The sequence below is a fragment of the Mustela putorius genome, unplaced genomic scaffold (genome assembly GCF_011764305.1).
Source record: "Mustela putorius furo isolate JIRA1106 unplaced genomic scaffold, ASM1176430v1.1 tig00000129_pilon_pilon_pilon, whole genome shotgun sequence".
NCBI lineage: Eukaryota > Metazoa > Chordata > Mammalia > Carnivora > Mustelidae > Mustela > Mustela putorius.
The window spans coordinates 2774657-2794879 of record NW_025421290.1 but is presented as its reverse complement, the minus strand read 5'-3'; the positions used below and the strand labels follow the sequence as shown (position 1 = coordinate 2794879).

The 20223-nt window shown below is 35.6% G+C and overlaps 1 protein-coding gene across 1 annotated transcript in view; it reads left to right on the top strand.

The window, feature by feature from the left end:
- The window catches only part of MDGA2 (MAM domain containing glycosylphosphatidylinositol anchor 2), an 871541-nt gene that overhangs the window by 352516 nt on the left and 498802 nt on the right, over positions 1–20223 (top strand). Inside the window, exon 2 of the mRNA XM_004738721.3 lies at positions 8258–8397. Coding sequence (XP_004738778.1) covers positions 8258–8397 — 140 coding nt within the window. The remainder of the gene's footprint in view (positions 1–8257; positions 8398–20223) is intronic.

Sequence of the window (20223 nt, the reverse complement as noted above, 5' to 3'; positions counted from 1 at the left end):
TATTCTCCTGCCTTATCTTTTTTTTTTTTTTAAGATTTTATTTATTTATTTGACAAACAGAGACCACAAGTAGGCAGGGATGCAGGCAGAGAGAGAGGAGGAAGCAGGCTCCCTGCTGAGCAGAGAGCCTGATGCGGGGCTTGATCCCAAAATCCTGAGATCATGACCTGAGCCAAAGGCAGAGGCTTTAACCCACTGAGCCACCCAGGCGACCCTTCCTTTTATTCTTTTACAAATACAAGCAATAGGGAGAAGCCAGGCTGCTGTGATCTGAGGACTGCAAAGCAGGGCAGAAGGATGGCTTAAATAAAAGGTGCACCATTATTTCTAATCACTAAAATGTAATGGAAACACAAGAGGAGGGCTTGATGAGAGAATGAATACTGTTGTTTTATCTCTGGTTTTAAAATATGAATTCATGTAAGGATATTTATGTGGTGTGGGGATTAACCTTGATTTTATTTTTACAGAAGAGATTAGGTAGTTTTGAGAGATTTCTGCATATGTGGTACAAAGGTTGGCAAAGTGAACTTGTAAAAGAGTAAATAAAAGGATGCCTGGGTGGCTCAGTCAGTTCAGCATCTGCCTTTGGCTCAGGTCATGATTCCAGGGTCCTGGGATTGAGTCCCGTATCGGGCTTCTTGCTCAGCAGGGAGCCTCCTTCCCTCTCTACTTCTCCCCGTGCTTGTGCTCGCTTCTTCTCTTTCTCTGTCAAATAAAAAAATTAAATCTTTTTAAAGAAAAGAGTAAACAGAAAAGAAAAAAGGAAGGAAAAGAAAAAAGATGGGATTTTAGGGAAGTTAATTTTAAAAGAATGATGAGTAGTGGAAAATAGTCAGGTATTGCCAAAAAAAAATGGTTATGTTGGAAATAAAACATTATGGTTTGTTTTTTGTAACATAAATAATTAGTCTCTGCAATCCTGAGATAGTGGCATAATATTGTTAAAGTATTCCATTTTATACATACCATTCTTTTTTACATGGGTAAACCTCAACTGCAGTTTTGCTTTTTGCCCTAAGCTCAGTTTGACCTACTAAGCCCTCTCCTTCTCAATCAAACCTTATCTCATTCAGCTTTTGACCCCCATTACTCTGACACCGTATCTCACTCAAAATTCACCAATGCCATCCTAGCTGTCATAAGCAATGACCTTTTGTCTGTGATCCTCCAAATTTACAACTCTGTTGTAAGTGACAGGTTTGGACAGTTCTCTATGCTTCAGCATCTCTTTATGTCACTTTTAAAGCACCACATTTTCTTCTATTTCTCTGACTTTAGAAACATAGTAAGTCTTTTTCCTTGGCCTCTCTGTATTAAGAATTCATTCTACTCATTTCTGTCATTATCATCTTAACTTCTCATTCTAAAAATTCTCTGTTTTAGAGATTTCTCCTATTCTTTTGTCAACAATGCACTACTGTTTAGAAGCAGTAGGTTTTTGTGTCCAGTTATGACTTTTCAGCTATTGGTCAGCTCACTATCAGCATCTGAAACTGAGTTCTTCATCTCCTTTCCCAGATCTTCCTATTCCTGTCTGTGTCTGTGATATGAGAATATGTAAAGTAGTGACCCTAAGCAGAAAGGTATTAGGCAAAAGGTTGTAAACAAGAGGGATAATTATGGACCATGCCTATAGATACAATACTTAATTGAAAATTTGAGTTGGGAGATCATTGTTAAAAAAGGAAGGGGAGGACTCAGGTCATGATCCCAGTGTCCTGGGATTGAGCCCTGCATCGGGCTCTCTGCTCAGTGGGAAGCCTGCTTCCTCTTCTCTCTCTGCCTCTCTCTCTGCCTACTTGTGATCTCTGTCTGTCAAATGAATAAATAAAATCTTTAAAAAAAGAAAAGGAAGGGGAAGAAAACTTACCTACTATCTTAAACTAGTGACTTGGGTAGGAAAGACAGAAAATAAGAAAGGAAGGCACCATTTTTATTTTTATTTTTAGAATTACTACTCAAATGTGCTATATTGGAGATTGTGAAATAAGCAGAAGAGGCCAATTGTTGTTAATGTCAATTAGCTAAATGCAAGATGTTATAGAAGACTAAGAAGTGTATTACGAAAGAATGTAATCACTTAACTCAAAAGAAAAATGGAAATAAATTTGGTTATTGTTATATTTCTTTAAAAGCAAAACTGAATGCTTGCTAAGAATGGTGTTAAATAAGTGTCAACTGTATTATCTCTTGATGCATGAGAGCAGTAATGTGAGATGTTCTCTGTGTCTCTGGACCTCTGTCTCTTGGTAGAAGTGTGAGGCATGCTGGTGCAGGGTGGCTCACTGATGTCTTTCCCAGGGCTTCTAAGAGGGGGCCACTGAGCATCCCCCTCTCTGCCTATTCCAGGATATCTGTGGTCTATGTCAAGAATAAGCTGTCTTGACCTGGTGTTGAAAAGCATCAAGATTATATTGGCAACTTGAATTTCCAGAGAATCGTTGCGTCAGAGATTTGAGGGATTTACCAGAGTGCAGAGCTCTTACTTGGTGATCTTAAGATGAGAGAAAACTCCAAATACCAAACCTATTTACTGGCTAAAAACAGTGAGTCCTTCAGGAATGGTGCCTGCTACCGGACAGCTGCGGGCAAAAGTGTGTCTTTCGAAAACGCTTTGCAGCTAAGTCCTTAGTCTAACAAAGTCCTCCATGATTTGGGCTCAGAACTCCTCATCTCAAATTTCTCCCATGAGGGAATAATGTGGAGTCCCTAGCAATCAAGAAAGCATTTATTTCCTTCTTTCTTCCTTTTCTTCCTTCCTTCCTTCCTTCCTTCCTTCCTCTCCTTCTCTTCTTCTTTCCTTCCTTCATCCCTCCCTCCCTTCCTTCCTTCCTTCCTTCCTGCCTTCTTGGGTCTAGACCTAACATGGGGCTCCAACCCATGACCCTGAGATCAAGAGTTACATATGCTACCAACTGAGCTAGGAAGGTGCTCAAGGGAGCATTTTCTATTAAAACCATAATCTTTTAGGGCACGTGGGTGGCTCAATCAGTTAAGCATCTCACCCTTGGTTTCAGCTCAGGTCATGATCTCAGAGTCATGATCTCAGAGTTGTGAGATCGAGCCCTGCCTTAGGCTACTTGTTCAGTGCAGAGTCTGCTTGTAGCTCTCTCCCTCTACTCCTGTCCCCTTCTCTCTCTCTCTCAAATATATATATATATATATATATATTTTTTTTAATCACCTTTTACCTAGTTAATCGAGGTATAAACTTCAGTGTCATCTTCACTCCTCCTCTTTCACTCCACATTCAGTTAATCTTCAACTTCTGTCTAACAAAACCTCTGAAGTAGGTCTCTGGCCTCATTTCCATTCCCAGAGCTATACAGTGTCTCTGCTGCGTCTGGACACATAATGGCAACTTGAGAGAGTGGCGCCGCTGTCAAAATTCAGAGTAAGTTATAAACTACGTGGACCACATTTTAATGGAGTTATTTCCTAAACACTGTAGGCAGTCTCTTACAGACATGTCTTTGAACACACTGCTTCCTATCTCTGGAAATGTCCTTTCCCTTTGTTCTCTTCACATGCATTTTTGCAGACCTAGGTTACATGCCATTGACTCTGTAAAACACATTGGAACCCTCAAGGCAGATTTAGGCATCTTCTCCTTTGTCCTCTTCCCCTACTCTTCACTTTCTTCTGTTAGAGGACCTATCCTATTCAACCATAATTGTTCTTTCCTCCCTCTTCCTTCCCTCTCTCCTCCCCTCCTCTTTTCCCTCCTCCTTCCCTCCCTCCTTCCTTCCTTCTAAAATGGATGGACCCAATAGGTTGTAAGCTGCTAAAAGATACAACTCATGGCATTACGTTTTATATCCCCAGAACATAGCCTAATGCCTGATCTATAGCCGTTGTTCAGTAAATACAAGCTTGAAAGCCTGTATATGAGAAGGAAAGCTTACAAATGCTCCTGGTTGTTGCCATTGGAGAATAATTTATTTGTGTTCTTTCTCCAACAGAATACAGAGAGAATTTGGTTTAACTTTCAAAAGTATACTCTAACAAGATAAAAGAATGTCTCTCTTTTGCCCTTTTAGGCTGACCTTTTGAACCCAAGGCCAATTTACTCGAATTAAGGGAGTTGATGTGATTAGTGTTAGGAAAGATTTTACGTAATGCGATTTGGTTTACTTCAAACAAATTTGGATGAATATGAGTCTCAGGCAATATTTTAACATTTTAATTCATTGCTGACTCTACAGGGCAAAGGGACTCATAACCCTTAGTCCAATTTCAGGATGATGAATTGAGGCTTTTTTCAACAAGGCAGAGGATAAAAGGCGACTTGCTTCAGTGATAGTACTGCAAATTGTGTTTATATTTAGAGTAAATAAATTCAGTGCCAAAATATTGATATTTTTGCTAAACTAGGATGTTGGTGTCATTATATTGATATTTACTAAAACAAATTACAAGTTAACTATTAAAATAAAATAAATTATTAAATATAAACATAATCTATGCTCTGAATCATGTGGTGTGGGGCATATGTCTAAAATGGTACTTGGCAACGAAGTGCTTAATATAAAGTCAGCATGTTAAGAACAGGGAGAACCACTGGACAGTACCTCTCTCCTGAAGCCAAGAAAAGAGAATCATTGCTAAATAACCCAAGAAGATTTCAGGAACGTTGATCTATCTATCAGTCTGGGAATTCTAGATGGGAGGATATGGTGAGCAAAGGCTGTCACATGGGATTATATAGTAGTTGCTCAATGAATATATGCTTGAAATTCTGTGTGTGAGATCAAAGGCTTAAAATGTAGGTGATTTTTACCTTCCCACCGATGTTGGGCTGATGTTACAGAGAAGTAGGATTTCAGGTTTTATAATCAGTATGAGGACCTTTTCAGAGCACCTGCAGGCATTAGAGCTCTGTGAAGGGTCATGGATTGACATCGTGAATCCCTAGGCAGGAAGAGCACATGATGAAAATAGGAATTACAAAATACTATTTTGGCAGTTGTGAGATTTCCTGGGTTTGGCAGTAACTGGAGGCAGAATGGTGAATTGAAACATTACAATCGTTGTTTGTAGCAATTATAGTACTCACATTGCTCATCTGCTTATGGTGCTCGAACAACTTCATGAGCAGTTTCTCAATCTTTTTTTTTTCTTCTTCTTCTTTTTTATTCTCCTAGTCTAGTGTACATATAGTTAAGGACTTATTTAGAATCCTAATTTATCTGTGTCAGACATCATTTTAATAGCACGAAGTAGAGAAAAAAACAAGGGACTGTTGGTTCTGCTCTCATGTAGGCCACAAGTAGCTCCAAGCCTGTGAGCAGGTCACTGGATGTCCTCAATCTGGAAATAAGAGAGGTGACCTGGATGAGCTAAGACCTTTTCAGTTGAGCTTTCTGTAGACCAAAGCTTCTAGGATGCTTTCAAAATATTCATCTTATCATTGAGCAGCAAAAGTACTCTGCACATATTTTAATGCATACTAGGAAAAATACATCTTCCACTCCTAAAATTTGGCAGAATATTCCACCCTCCCATAAGAGAGACGGGAGGTTCATATAGGCAATTACCGTTTCCAAGAGTGTGTTAAAATATAGAAGAAAATAGCAGAAAATTAACCCTTGTAAATGAACACAATGTGCTTCCTGTATAATTTAAATGGTTTAAATAAAGCTACTTGTTTGCATTATGCTCCTTTGGAAAGATATAGCTTAAAAATAACAATGCTATTCATTGATTTGAAGTTAAAACAAAAATAAGGTATAAATTAAGCTGGAAAAATGTCCTGCTACTCTATATGTAGATGTACTAGTAGACATGTGCTAGCACTTAAGCTAAATTTGGCATGGCAATATATTTCAAAGTAATGAATCTGTATTTTCTATTTATATTTTGCCGATTTTTATTGATTGTCATCAGTTTGTCAACCTCTATAATATGCATATACTTTGTATGATAGATGTTTAAAAATAAGTAGCTCTCTAGTATTACCTATCTAAATTGAAGTTAAAATTTGATCACCGTAGGAAATGATTTATAGGAAACATTGTGTGAAATATATCAGAACACCCAGAAAAACACTGCAGATAAGAATTTCTAATGTCATAAAACTAAACAAATTACTATAATGTCTAGACAGTGTCCAATGACATGGTTTACAATTTTTTTGATAAATTGGTTTTATAGACCAGACAAAACATTTGATTTGTTTGAGCATCATTTAATTTTCTAAACCAGTGAAATAATGCACAGTATGAAGTTTAGTTACTTGAAAATATTAAAAGGAGAAGGATATTTTATCCTTTGGAATATTTTCCTTTAGTCAGCACACACTAGTAAGTTTTAGAAAATTATTCCTAGCCATCTGGTCTAAGTAGCACTGGCATTGCTATCATTCGGGTGTTTGGTAAAAATGCAGATTCCTAGGTTTTTCTGCATACACAACAGGTTTCTGGCCATACCTCTGAAATCTGTATTTTTTTTTAAGATTATATTTATTTATTTGATAGAGAGATCACAAATCGACAGAGAGGCAGGTAGAGAGAGAGGGGGGAAGCAGGCTCTGAGCAGAGAGCCTGATATTGGGCTTAATCCTGAGACCCTGAGATCACGACCTGAGCCAAAGGCAGAGGCTTTACCCACCGAGCTATCCAGTCGCCCCTGAAATCTGTATTTTGAGAAAGTTTCTGGGGAGCTTTTTCTGCATAGTGATTATAAGAACCACTAAATTCTCATCTTCTTATCCTGCTTTTGGAAATTTTTGCCTTTCATTTGATGCAGATTATTGGAGAATGGAATTCTGAATTTGAAAGTTGAAGAACAGGACTCAGCTTGGATATCCAGAAAAATCTTGAAATACCCAGTTTCATTATTATCTATAAATAGGCTTTTCTATCCTTCAGTTTCTGCTTGAAATTGAGAACCTTAATATGTTCTTTTCAATTGTTAAATACTAAGAGTGCTGTATACATATGGTTCTATAAAACAAAGCATAGATATTGGAAACTTTCTTTTGTGTTACTTTCAGAACACAGGTTATTTCCAGAAGGAATTTTCCCATAATTTGGACTTATATTCATTTTATTGCATCCATAGAATCACCAAGTTTATCCAAATTCTATAACATTCATGATCCTTTTTAATGTTAAATAAAAAATTCCAAGTATGTCCTGATTAATTTTTAAGAAACCATAGCCTCTGCCGGCAATACTGTTGTGTGGGTTGAGATTGCTACAGGAAATTCTAGAGATTATTGTCCTTCACCTGTAGATTGAGCCCTCCCACTTGCCTTTATTTAAAATAACAGTATGTTGGCTAGCTGAACATAATAATAATAATTTTAAGAAAACACTTCCTCTCCCAAATGTATTTATTTCAAACAAAAATCCTGGATTCACGAAAGGGGTGATCTCCAATTTGAAATTAGTGACTGACAGTCATCTCCTTGGTGACAGGAAGCATATCTTATTATCCAAGTGTTTCTCATGACTCATTTTGCATATAGTGGATTTCCAATGATTTGTAAGTCAGTGAATGCTCGTCAGGTTTTATTGAAAAACCTGTGTGGTATTGAAAAAGTTGAAAATTACACTTAGGAATTTGGATAACTTCGTGAGAACTATGTCTCTTGAATCAGAATTTAATATTTGGGCATTAATGATTCATTGCCTTCGTCAGTGGCTTAATTCACGGATCATCTTCTACTCATATCAACAGAAGAGTCTATAAATATTAAAAATCAAGTTGGTTTCAGTTCCTCATAACCAAATCTTCTCATTTGTTGGCACCCCATTTGCACCATGAGGCTTATTAAATTAATAGAAAAACGCCAGTAGCTTTCATTCACATTCTTTTTTTTTTTTTTTTAATGTCTTTTGAGTTTGTCTTTTTTCTAATGGTCTTTTGAGTTTGCACTACCTGAATTTTGGACATCATCCTTTACTATAATAAATTTTGGGTTTCAGAAAGGAAGGGATCTCTTACATTTTAGCAGTCAGATTTTATCATGTAGTCTTATAATGATGGTGATTTCCTAAGTCACAGGTGTTCTCCCATCGTCCTGCTCCCCTTTACCATTTTCAGAATGTCTTGGTGACTGTTAGATAAATCTGAAGCTTTCTGTCCATCAATATCTTTAATCCCTTGGGATTGCTCAAAGTGTTCAGACTGATGGATCTGACCGTGTTAAAGTCTAATAAGAATTGCTCTTACAACCAGGATGATTCATGGGAGGACAGTTGACTTATTTTTTTAATGTATCTTGTCTCCCTTCTTCCTGACTCAACAGCTCCCCCAACGGTTCGTATTGTGCATTCAGGCTTGGCCTGTAACATTGAGGAGGAGCGCTACTCAGAAAGGGTCTACACCATAAGGGAAGGAGAAACTCTAGAACTGACCTGTCTGGTCACAGGACATCCACGTCCACAGGTGAGTCCCGAACCGTGACATTGAGGAATAAGATCTTTGATCTTTCTTGGAAGTCAAAACTGTGTATTTTGAAGATTTAGCTAGGAAAAAAAAAAAAAAAAAACCCTGTGTGTGTGTGTGTGTGTGTGTGTGTGTGTGTGAAATTCAAGTAACTGTGTGTGTGGAATGCAGGATAAGGGTGATTGCTGAACATTCATGCTTGACATACTCAGGTAAGATGAAGGAAGAAAGAAATTTTTGTTTTGGTATTGTGAGAAATTTGGAAGACACTTCTAAGGAAGCTGTTAAAAGACAACTACAAAAATATCTCAGTCAGATAACAATTCATATGGCAATGAGTTTATTTTAGAATGTGGAGCATGATTTCATGATGACATAATTGCAGCCGAGGAAGCATTTGTTCTGAAGAATGTGGTGCACGAGGTCACATGTACTTTCCTTACTCCTAGTCATTATATCCATAGAAAACTTTAAAAACAAATGTTTGCAGGTATATGCATTTCGTTGTTCAGGGTCATCTGCTACAGCTTTCATAAGGTATTTTAGTAGCAGGAACAGAAATTGAGAGTTTCAAAGACATTAAAATTATGAATAATGAACAGAAAAAAAGTTTGTAGGCATGAAAGAAAGGGTTAGGAAGAAGGTAATATAGTTAGGCTGGGATGAAATGTGATTTTTATGATGAAAAAATTAAATTATGTTACAATGCAGAATATTCAGGATTTCTGAATATTTATGAATTTCTGAATTTCTGAATTTCTGCCAATTCTTATTGTCGTATATTTAACCTGACTTGTTCAAAATATTCACCGGTAGTCAACAAAGACATTACAATGAAAAAGAAGTCTCTTCTGGTAGTATATAAATACTTATATATTTTAAGTATTAGTGTTGCAGGAAGAAAAAGAAAATCCAGCTAATACCACTACATAGAAGAAAGTAAAGAGCGATGTGGAGATTTTATGAGTTCATCATTTTAATCTTGTCTTTTGCTCTCACCATCCTTACCTCATAATACTCAAAGATGTTGAACCTTACCATTTTGACCTGAGCAACAAATAAAAATAATCATGTGAACTTTACAGAATGAAACAATAGGTTGATAGATAGGACCGTGACTAGAACTAAAATGGTAAAATATGTTTAATAAAATTTAATGATATGCTGTTAGCAAAATAATCTTAGAAAAATAGTTGTTAAAATAGTTATTAATTATTAATAATAATATTAAAAATTAAAACTCACAGTGGCTTAAATTGTAAATTATAACATTTACTTTTAACTGAAAATTGATTGATGAATAAAATTGTCTTAATAAAATTGAGTTCTACAAAATTTGGCCCATTATGATTAGACTTGGTAGGAAAAAAAATGATTGTAAAGCTAAACGTAAAAAGAAATAATAATTATTAAAATTTGATATAGACAAGCTGATATGTCAAGATTTTTATTTTAATATTTATACAGGAAGCAATGGAGTCCAGTGAAAATAGTAAAAAATGATAGCAGTAACTCAAAAATATTATCTCAAAGAAAATTTAGTGTTGTGAGGATTTGATTCTAATTTTTCTATTGATATACATAGAATAAAAATTCCAGAATCAAAAAGTTGGGGTCAAAATAGGAGTGTCCATACAAACCTAAAAGAACCCACAACCTGCTGTGTAAGAGGTTGGTTTATGGCAGGAGAAAAGTCATTAATGCTTTCATTATTCCTGTACCGAATGGGCCAAATTTAGCACCTTCTAAACTACAAATTTTGCTTAAAAATAAAACTTCCTATCTTTTTTAAAAGTCATCCCCGCTGTTCTGCTCTCCCTCATCTCCATCTTTATATTCCCTTAATACTAGGAATTTCTTATTTTCTCTGTAATGATTTACAATCTGGACTGTAATCTCTGATGTCCGGCCAATCCAAAATAAGTTCTGGAACAAAGGAGTAGATTATTACTTTATTTTTTTTTTTCTAAGTAATTCCATGGCTGGAACCATTTCAGTGTGTTCTGACCCTACGAAAAATTTACTCCAGTATTGTTATTTCTTCATTCCCAGAGGTATTTCAGGTATTTGCAGGTGAATCAGTTTCAGTTTATATTGCCTGTTTGAAAAATTAACTGGGCCTCTTCTTTGTCAACAAACTGTATAAAGAAAGCTGACAGAACAGCTGGGCCTTGGCATCCCAGCCAAACACTAAAGGGCATGCTGGTGGCAGCTGGTCCTGAGGATGGTTCTTCTTGCCTGGGAGCATGAAACTGGAATGCCCTTCTTGTGGTGTTTAATCTGAATATGATGATAGTTGGAAATGCAGGGGGAGGGAGATTTCTCAATCTGTTGCCTTTTCTCTTGGCAACGAGAATTGTAAAGGTCTCCGTTTCCAGAAGTATTCAAAAGCAGCATTTTTTTCTAGATTAAAAAAAAAATTTTCAAAAATATATTATCTGGCAATGCATGATAGCCTGAGTACTGTTGTACCCAAAGGAACGAAATGAAGGAGAAAACAGTACTATGCTGTGTTCCATAGCATGGCGTGGGACTTAGACTGCCTGGGTAGAACCCAGGATCCACGGCGCCTGCTGGAGTGACTTTTGGAAAGTTCCTCAACCTCTCTGTTCTCTGTGCCTCGGGTTTCTTACCTATATAAAAGGGGTGATATAAAAGGGGTGACAGTAACCATTATGCCTAAATTGTAGACTCCTTTTGAGAGTTAAATGTATATTGTAAATATACAGGTACATGTATTATGTATATACACACACATGTATATATGTACTTGGCATGTAATAAGCATTATGCCAACACATAATAAAACATATGCGAGATTGTTATAATTTCTAAGTAATTTATACTAAGACTCTAAGGTCTAGTATTGAATATGTAAGTATGAAAATGTTTCTTAGCTTATAGTCTACTTTAAATTAGATGCATTTAAATAAATTTCAGTCTTTTTGCGTTTTAATACTCCTTAGAGACTTTACATCTTTGCTAATTATCTTTTTTTTTTAAGCTTGCAAGGACTAGAACTATGTTCAGATTACTTTATTTAATGAGGATTTATTATAAAGATAGATGGAGAGATAAGAAAGAAGGAAGGTAAAGATTTGTTGGTCAACCTACCAACCTAATATTACCTCTAGATGCCCATAATTTCAGGATTCAGCTACCTACTCTCTTTCTCTTCCTTCTTTTCTTTTTTCCCTCCTTCCCATTCTCCCTTCTCTCCTTCCTCTCTACTCTCTCAATATTGTCACATCAGTACCAAATGAACTGTGAATATAGTTCTCTTGTAAATGATTTAAACAATGAGATATTTAACTTCAGTGTTCCCTGTCTCTCTGCCACCCACCTCCCAGAGGTTAACATTAAATAGTTGGATGTATTGTCTTGCAGTCCTTTTTTAGTGCATTTCCATAAATAGGATTATATAGGTTAATGCTTTATTTTCATTTTTTTAAATTGGACAATGAAAAGTATTATCCTGTGACTAGAATTTTTCACTTGGCCCTGTGTCCAAATCAGCAAGTATAGATCCAGCCCGGTGGTTCTCAGTGGGTGATCCCTGGAGAGTACTGGTGAGAAATGAAAGTTCTTATGCCTGTGACATCAGGAGCTCTTTCCTGTGTGGGGGTCAGGGATCTGCACTGTCACAAGCCCTCTGATGATTCTAATGTACACTAAAATTTGAGAACCACTGACTTAGAGCATTAGCTTCAAAAAGGATGAATCGTACTCTCTATGAGTGCATTAGACACATGTAATTGCTGCTATTTTGTTCAAAATTGTATTACTTATAGATTTTTTACTGTTACAAATAATAATTTAGGGAAAACTTCTGGAATGTGTATGTATTTATGCACATCTTTATTACATGTATGCCAACATCGTTGTGGGATAGTTTCCTTCTTCAAAATGGAATTTAGCCAGTTAAAGTTAAAGGTGACTCTTGTTTCCTTAGCATAAGTGGATCTTTAATATTTTTGCCGATTTGATGTGAGAGGGTAAATTATACTCCAGTGATGTTTAAATTTTCATTTTCTTTTTTTTTTTAAAGATTTTATTTATTTATTTGACAGAGAGAAATCACAAGTAGGCAGAGAGGCAGGCAGAGAGAGAGAGAGGAGGAAGCAGGCTCCCTGCAGAGCAGAGAGCCCGATGCGGGACTCGATCCCAGGACCCTGAGATCATGACCTGAGCCGAAGGCAGCGGCTTAACCACTGAGCCACCCAGGCACCCTAAATTTTCATTTTCTTAATTACTAGTCAATTTGAACATATTCCCACACATGTATCAATCATTTCTTCCTCTTTCTCATCTATTGATTGTTCTTATTTACTTCTCTTTTTTTATTGGTTAGCTGGTTGTCTTCTGGTGGACCTCTGGGGACTTTTTATTCACCATAAAAATAATTTGAGTGTCTACAAAATACATTGCAAATTTTATCTACCAGGGCATATTTGTCTTTTAATATTGTTTATGTTACTTTGTTACTTCTACCCAGAGATTTTTGTTTTTAAAAAGATGAATCATTTAAATATTTTCATCTTTGGTTTCTGAATTTTGTCCCTAGTTTAGTAGATCTCTTTCATATCAGTATATTGTACATTGTATGTGTTCTTTTAAAATAACAGCTTATATAGCTGCTTATATACTTAATGATTTAATCATTAGGAAACAATTTGTCCATAGTGTGAATATTAGTCTAGTGTTCTCTCTCTTCTTCCCTCTGTCCTAATCCAGACAGGATAGTTAACGTTCCACCCTATAGCTTTAAATTGTTTTTTTTTTCTCTTTTTAAAGAAAATTGAGGTACAGTTGACAAAGAACATTATATTAGTTTCAGGTATAACATTATATGAACACATTATAATAATATTAACATTATATTTTATATTATATTAACATTACATTAACCTTGTATCAACATTATCACATATACATTAACATTATATTGGTTTCACATCTAAAATGTAATGATTTGATATTTGTAAGCATTGAGAAATGATCACCACAGTTAAGTCTAATTAACAGATGGTTAACATATGGTCTAATTAATGTATGGTTATAAAAATTTTGCTTGTGATGAGAACTTTTAAAAACATTTTAACATTATATAATGTTTAATGTTAAACATTAAAGCATTTTTAAAAGTTCTTAATATGCTATCTTTATCATGAACAAAACTGTATTATTTTATTCTGTCATTCTAGTTACTTCTTCTTATACCATGCCATGCTATTTTAATTTCTGTAGTTTTACTTTTTGCTTTGCTATATAGGAAAGCAATTCACTCCTTTGTTGTTTTTCAGTGTTTCTTTGGTTGGCCTCAAACATGTTTCCCTTTCTTTGAAGTTGAAAATGAGCTTTTCATGTCTCCCACCCAAATAAATGTTGAAATTTGAATTACATTGCATTTCTCTCGCCATGAAGCCATGTGGTCAACAGTATAATGGAAAGGTTTTTTAATTTGTTTTAATAACAAACATGGGTATGTATATTTGGGAGGCTTTCTTTCTGTTTTCAAAGACAAAACAAAACAAAGATGAAAATGATCATCAAACCAAAATAGCTCTACATTTATGTGTTTTATATCCTGGCTTTCTAGATGAGATTTCTTTTGAATATTATTTTTCATCACTAAAATATTTTTGAAAACCATTCTTTAAAAAATAATTATATATGTCCAAAATACTACCCTAAGAAGCATTAAAATTGCCTGCTAGTTTATTACAGCCCATCCTTAGGGATTGTTTGTTTTTTAAATTTAAAAAAAAAAAAAGGGGTTAAGACCATTTCTCAATTTTAAAATGGGATCATATCAGTCATTTGATTGCTATGTAAATGTATTCTTGACTGCCAAGCCTGTTGCTGAGTTATTGATGTTTTTATCCTTGTTAATTTCATATGCAGATTTTAAAGTGATAAACTTACCATAATGAAAATCCTTGCAAACCTTCCTAACAGGTTTTTCAGTTTGAAACCATTACCACTATCTGTGTGTTGTTCTTTGCAAATATTTTGTACATATTGGTTCATATTTCCATATTTTTTTGAGTCAGTCTGTTAGATTTCTTACAATAATATTAACACATGCACATGAAAAAGTGATGTATTTGATTTTTGAATTTATGTTCAAATTAATGAGCAGAATTAGAATCAATCATCTAAGGAGAGATCATCAAATATTACATCAACTCCTTCTCATGGTCTATAGAATTCAATACAATGTACTTTTTTCATCTATGATGAATCTATCTAGATTGGATCTGTCTGCTACATCATGTAAGAGATTCTCCAACTAAAACATCTAATATTTTTTCAATGCCTCTTTGGATAGGTTGTGGGAAAGGCTTTAGGATTTATTGTATTCAAACATATATTAATCACAGATTCCATGTCAGTAACTACTTCCCAGTCTGTCCTCCCACACACATATGCACAGACCTACTCTTTTCTCCTGGAGATCTGTATCTTCTTTAAGTTCATGGTTACATGGGTAAATGTACTCACCAGAGCTCATTTAGGAGGAAGCGCTTATAGTGTTTCTGATGGTTGAAGTCATACCTTCGAGTAGTTTTGTTTCCATTGATTTTTATACAAAACATGGGAAGTCTTTTTTGGCTGAACACTTTATACTTTTATATTCCCAGGATATCATCATTAACCAAAGAATTTTTTTTTTTTAAAGATTTTATTTATTTATTTGACAGAGAGAGATCACAAGTAGGCAGAGAGGCAGGCAGAGAGAGAGAGGGGAGGAAGCAGGCTCCCTGCTGAGCAGAGAGCCCGATGCGGGACTCGATCCCAGGACCCTGAGATCATGACCTGAGCCGAAGGCAGCGGCTTAACCCACTGAGCCACCCAGGCGCCCCCCAAAGAATTTTTTTAAAAAAAATTTTTTAAAAAAATCTAACGGAAAAATTTAATGAAAACCCTCATTACATGAGGACTACATTATAAACAGAGAGTCATTTTTTGCTCCTTAGGCGATGGTAATTTATTCTCCTAAACCTTTAAAAAAATATATCTTGTACTTGGATTAAATCTAAGCAGTGAAAGTTTGCAAGTCCATGCACAAGGAATTTCATGTGATGGTGATTGATTACACACACAGACTGAGGATTTGTTTGATTATGGCAGCTTTACCTGCCATGGTCAAAATTTGATCCTCAGATCAGAAAATGGATCTCAAAACAGAGTCAAAATTATAGTTATACAATCATGTAGAAGTCTGAAATTATGGGCACTTGGGTGGCTCAGTTGATTGAACATCTGACTTTGCCTCAGGTCATGATCCCAGGGTCCTGGGATTGAGCCCCATGTAGTCCAGTAGCCCAGCTCTCTGCTCAGTGGGAAGCTTGCTTCTCCCTCTCCTTCTGCCTGCAGCTCCTCCCTGCTTGTGTTCTCTCTCTTTCTCTGTGTCAAATACATAAAATCTTTATTTAAAAAAGTGTGAAATTAGATATCTTCTTTTGAAATCTACATATTCTAATGAAAAGTATTACAAATAGTAGTGCTAAGATCATAACCATTATTTTATTATGGTAGTTGACATAAAATAAATACTTTAAAATTATCAGGGCATTCCAGGAGATAGATGGAAATCAATACTGCCTATTAACATATAATTGAGAATCTGTTGGTTGTGTTGTTTATAGTTGAAATGTATCATTTTAAGGTAAACAGTTGCAGTTCTTTTATTGTAGAAGTTTTGAATACTTACATGGACATTGATGAACTGGATTTTGTATTTTTCATTATTAGCATAACACTCCTATTGGTATGTTTTCAGGTATGTCTTATTTAACTAGGGTGATTGCAAAATGGTAGAGATCCCACAATGTTTTTTTTTCCCCCCCTCAGATTTTAAAATCTTTTTTCTGAGTAGTTATGGAGTGTCAACAAATATAAATTCACAAACCTTAACATAATCTGAAGTGAATTTTTTTTTCATGGTGGAGTGATAGTCAAATTAGTTGACCTATTTTTGAGTCTTTATTATATATGTGCTGTGACTTTGGATATATACATATATATCCATACACACACTTACTGCATATATGTACTTACATATATGCACAAAGATAAATTTACAAAGTATGAGTCGTTTGGGCATGTTCAACATGATGTAAATGGTCATTTATAGTTATATCCACCCCTACCACTTTCAAAAGGCAGCATGTCAATAAGTATAGCAGTTGTCTGCTTGTAATCCTACTGAGTGAAATTTATTCTCTGCATTTATGGCTAGGACATAAAGATGCCCATTAAGAGAATTGGATTTACCTAAATTTTCAAACTCCAATCTAATGGATCATTCCTTAAATTGATTTTAATACATTGAGGTTTCAAATTTAAATTTAATAATTTCAGTACAATAATAGAAAGCCCCACTACCCCCCATCTATTCCATGCTAAAGAATATCCTATCAGCGGTAATTAATAATCTATATCAGTGCTGGTTGTAAACATGACATATTTGTTCTGAATTAGGCTCATCACTGCCTTTCCCTGAAATGCTCAGAGGCGCCTCCAAAAAATCAATAAGGAATAAAAACCTTTCTGTGATCTGAAAAAAGTTAACTTAAGCTACACAGGGAAAGTGCTTGTACAATGTGAGTATTTCCAGGACTGAAAAATAAGAAAACAGTTATTAGGAATGACTCAATCAATTCTTTTTTTAGGAATTATTAATCTTTTATTTTGATTTTCTCTGAGTGCCAGAGTCTTAACAAAAATGTAAAAATAACATTTATTTTCCTGACAGTTTTATCTTTTTCCATCAGCAAACATTGATTTCTTCTTTTTTCTGCTTCTCATGGTACATGAGGAGACATTATCCCGTACTTCCTGGCACCTTCTTGTTTTCTTACTTGCCTTTGGCAGAAATCATTAAATGATGTTGGATATGCTTGAGCAGAGCAAAATCCTTACTTAATTAGTGTCATTTCTGTTGGGTGTCTGTGGTTTTTGAGGTTAACTTTTAGGCATCCAGGTCAGCAGCATAGTGATGATTTGCATTGATATCATGTATAATTAGAACAACTGACCATTTTGAATACAGTGCTGTCAGGAAGATCAATTATAGCCAATCATTTTGGAGGAAGTTATCTGAAAGAGCACAGGAGCACAACATGGGCTATTGTATAAAACACATGTAAACACATTTTATGAGATATATAAATTCTACATCAGCTAATGTCTAAGATTAGCCTAAAGGATCCCTAATTGCAAAATTGTACAAGTGTCTGAATTTCATGATTGTGTATCTTACTAGTTTTCTAGGGCTGCCAAACAAACTATCACAAGCTGGTGGCTTAAGGCCCCCCAAATTTATTCTCTTACAGTTTGAAGGCGAGAATTCTAAAATCAAAGTGTCCTCCAGGCCATACTCCCTCTGCGATTCTGCACAGAATCCTTCCTTGCTTCTAGCTTTAGGTGGTGCATCACCTGCATCATTCCAGTCTGTGCCTCTATCATCGTGTGTGTGTGTGTGTGTGTCTTTGTCTTTGAATAAAGACACTAGTCATATTGGATTACAAGCCCACCCACTCCAGTGTGACCTCATCTTAAGTAATTACATTTTCAACAACCCTGTTCACAAATAAGGTCACATTCTGAGTTACCGGGTGTTAAGACTTCGACATATCTTTTTGGGGGCACATGATTCAATTCATAAGATATAGGCCCTGTTCGTTTAAATTAGATAGCTCCTACCTTCACTGGGCATGTTCTGGGGTTGCCTTTAAAGGGCACATTATCATATATGATGACTGCTGTGTACCATTAATCTCAAAGAAAGCTGTAGTGTTTTGCCTACAGATTTTATATTTGTTGTTCTTCTACTTATCTGCACCCCTGCCTTTTGACTAATAGAATAAATGACTTGTTTGTCACCTCTTCCTGAAACCCTCGCTTGGTCTAAGAGGCTAGCTTAAATGTCATTTCTATTGGTCCAAGATACCTGGCCATTTCTTAACATGATGAATGCAACACAGGATGCTGCTTTGGGGGTTGAGTGAGATTTTAGGCTCTGAACTCAAAACTGCATGGTTTTGAATGCCACTTTCTCCACTTTCTAGCCCTGCAAATGGAAGTAATAGTTAGCCCCTCTTTCATTTGTTTTTGTCATGTATAAAATGACGACAGTAGTAGTAATGATATAGTAAGCTTCTTGCTATTTCAAATAAAATCACAGAAGGAAAGACTTCAGAAAATGTTGAATAATGATAAGGATGATAGAAATAATAAAATAGAATAATTGTATTGTTTTTCTGCATCCTGTATCACTTAGTGGACTCCTAGAAATGAATGAGTGAGTCTTGCATTCCCTTTTTCTATCACTTTAGAGTGAACATATGTTATGATTTTCCTGGGATGGTGCTAGTTGATGGCTATTGTGCTGATTCACTTATTAGTATCATCCTTTTACAATCCCTAAAAATGTCCTCTTGTGGAGAATAAAATGTATGGGACCATAAACATAAAAGCTTTACACATAGAGGATCTCAATTATTTATCGAATGAGGGAATGTGGCACGCATTATCACTTTAGGCTAATTGTTCAATATTTTAATTAATTCTAATCTCTTTAAAAAATATGAAATTGTGTTTGCCTGTGCCTATGCCTTTTACCTCTTAGAATTAGTCATTTAAGGAAACCTTCAGATTGACTTGTGTAGACACTGTTGGAAACCATATACCTCAATGCCTGCAGGAATGCATTAAGCACTCCCTTGGTGGTCTCGAAGACTTAATGTGTGTTCTTACTTTACTATCAAGCAAGGATTTAAAGACACTTGGGAAATGGGACTCAATAATATGAAGCTATTAAAGTCCTTCAGTCAGAGAAGACTCTAAGTTTAAACACTCCATGCCACTTTTGACAGTGGTATGCATGTTTAATTACAGATGTTATAGTGCAGCATTGGGATCTCATATGACTGGAACATATGCACAAAGTATCAGACAAAAGCCTGGTAATTCATTGCTTAGAATTCACTGCTTAAAACCAAACTACAGAGTTGAAACCCTATCTTTAAATAAAATATAGATGATGGATCCTGGTTTTTATCAGAAAAGGGGAAAATCAGTATCAGTAGAAAGTAGAACAGAGTTTGAAAAGGTGTATGCTAAGACATGTTCAACTTTGCTTTTACAACTAGTCCTAGTTAATTTTGCTAGAAGCTTTTTGCATGATGGGGGGCACAGAAGGAGAGAGGGAAGGAGAAAATAAGCAAGTAGGCTCCATACCTAGCATGGACTCCAGTGTGGGACTCCATCTCATGACCCTGAGATCATGGTCTGGGCTGAAATCAAGAGTAAGATGCTTAACCAGCTGAGCCACCCAGGCACCCCAGAAGCTTTTGAAGGAGGATAGCTTCTGTTGTTCATTGGAGTCTAAACAGAAAACCCAGTGGTAGAGTTAGTTACTTCATAAGCACAGGGAATTTGGGTGCATGAATTAAGATGGGTGATCTAGAGATATTTTTTCTCACATACCTTTGGATCCCCTTCCTGGAAACCAGGTAAGCTCCTTGGCCAATGTGTTAGTTAACCAAAGTGGTAAATATTGTGATCACATCTTATCTAACACCATGTTTATCAGTCTGAGTATTGCTAAGCATTCTAAACCAGCTCTCTCAGGATATGATGTTTACAGATTAAACTGTAAACAAATATTTCATTTGTTATTAGACAAAGACATCATCTAAGTCTGCCCCCACAACCATTTGTCTACTTGAGATTTTGATTCCCTCTGATTGTTCATTGATCATCACCATGAGTCACACACTCGGTTTATGACTACTTAGTGTGGTTGTCTGGTATATT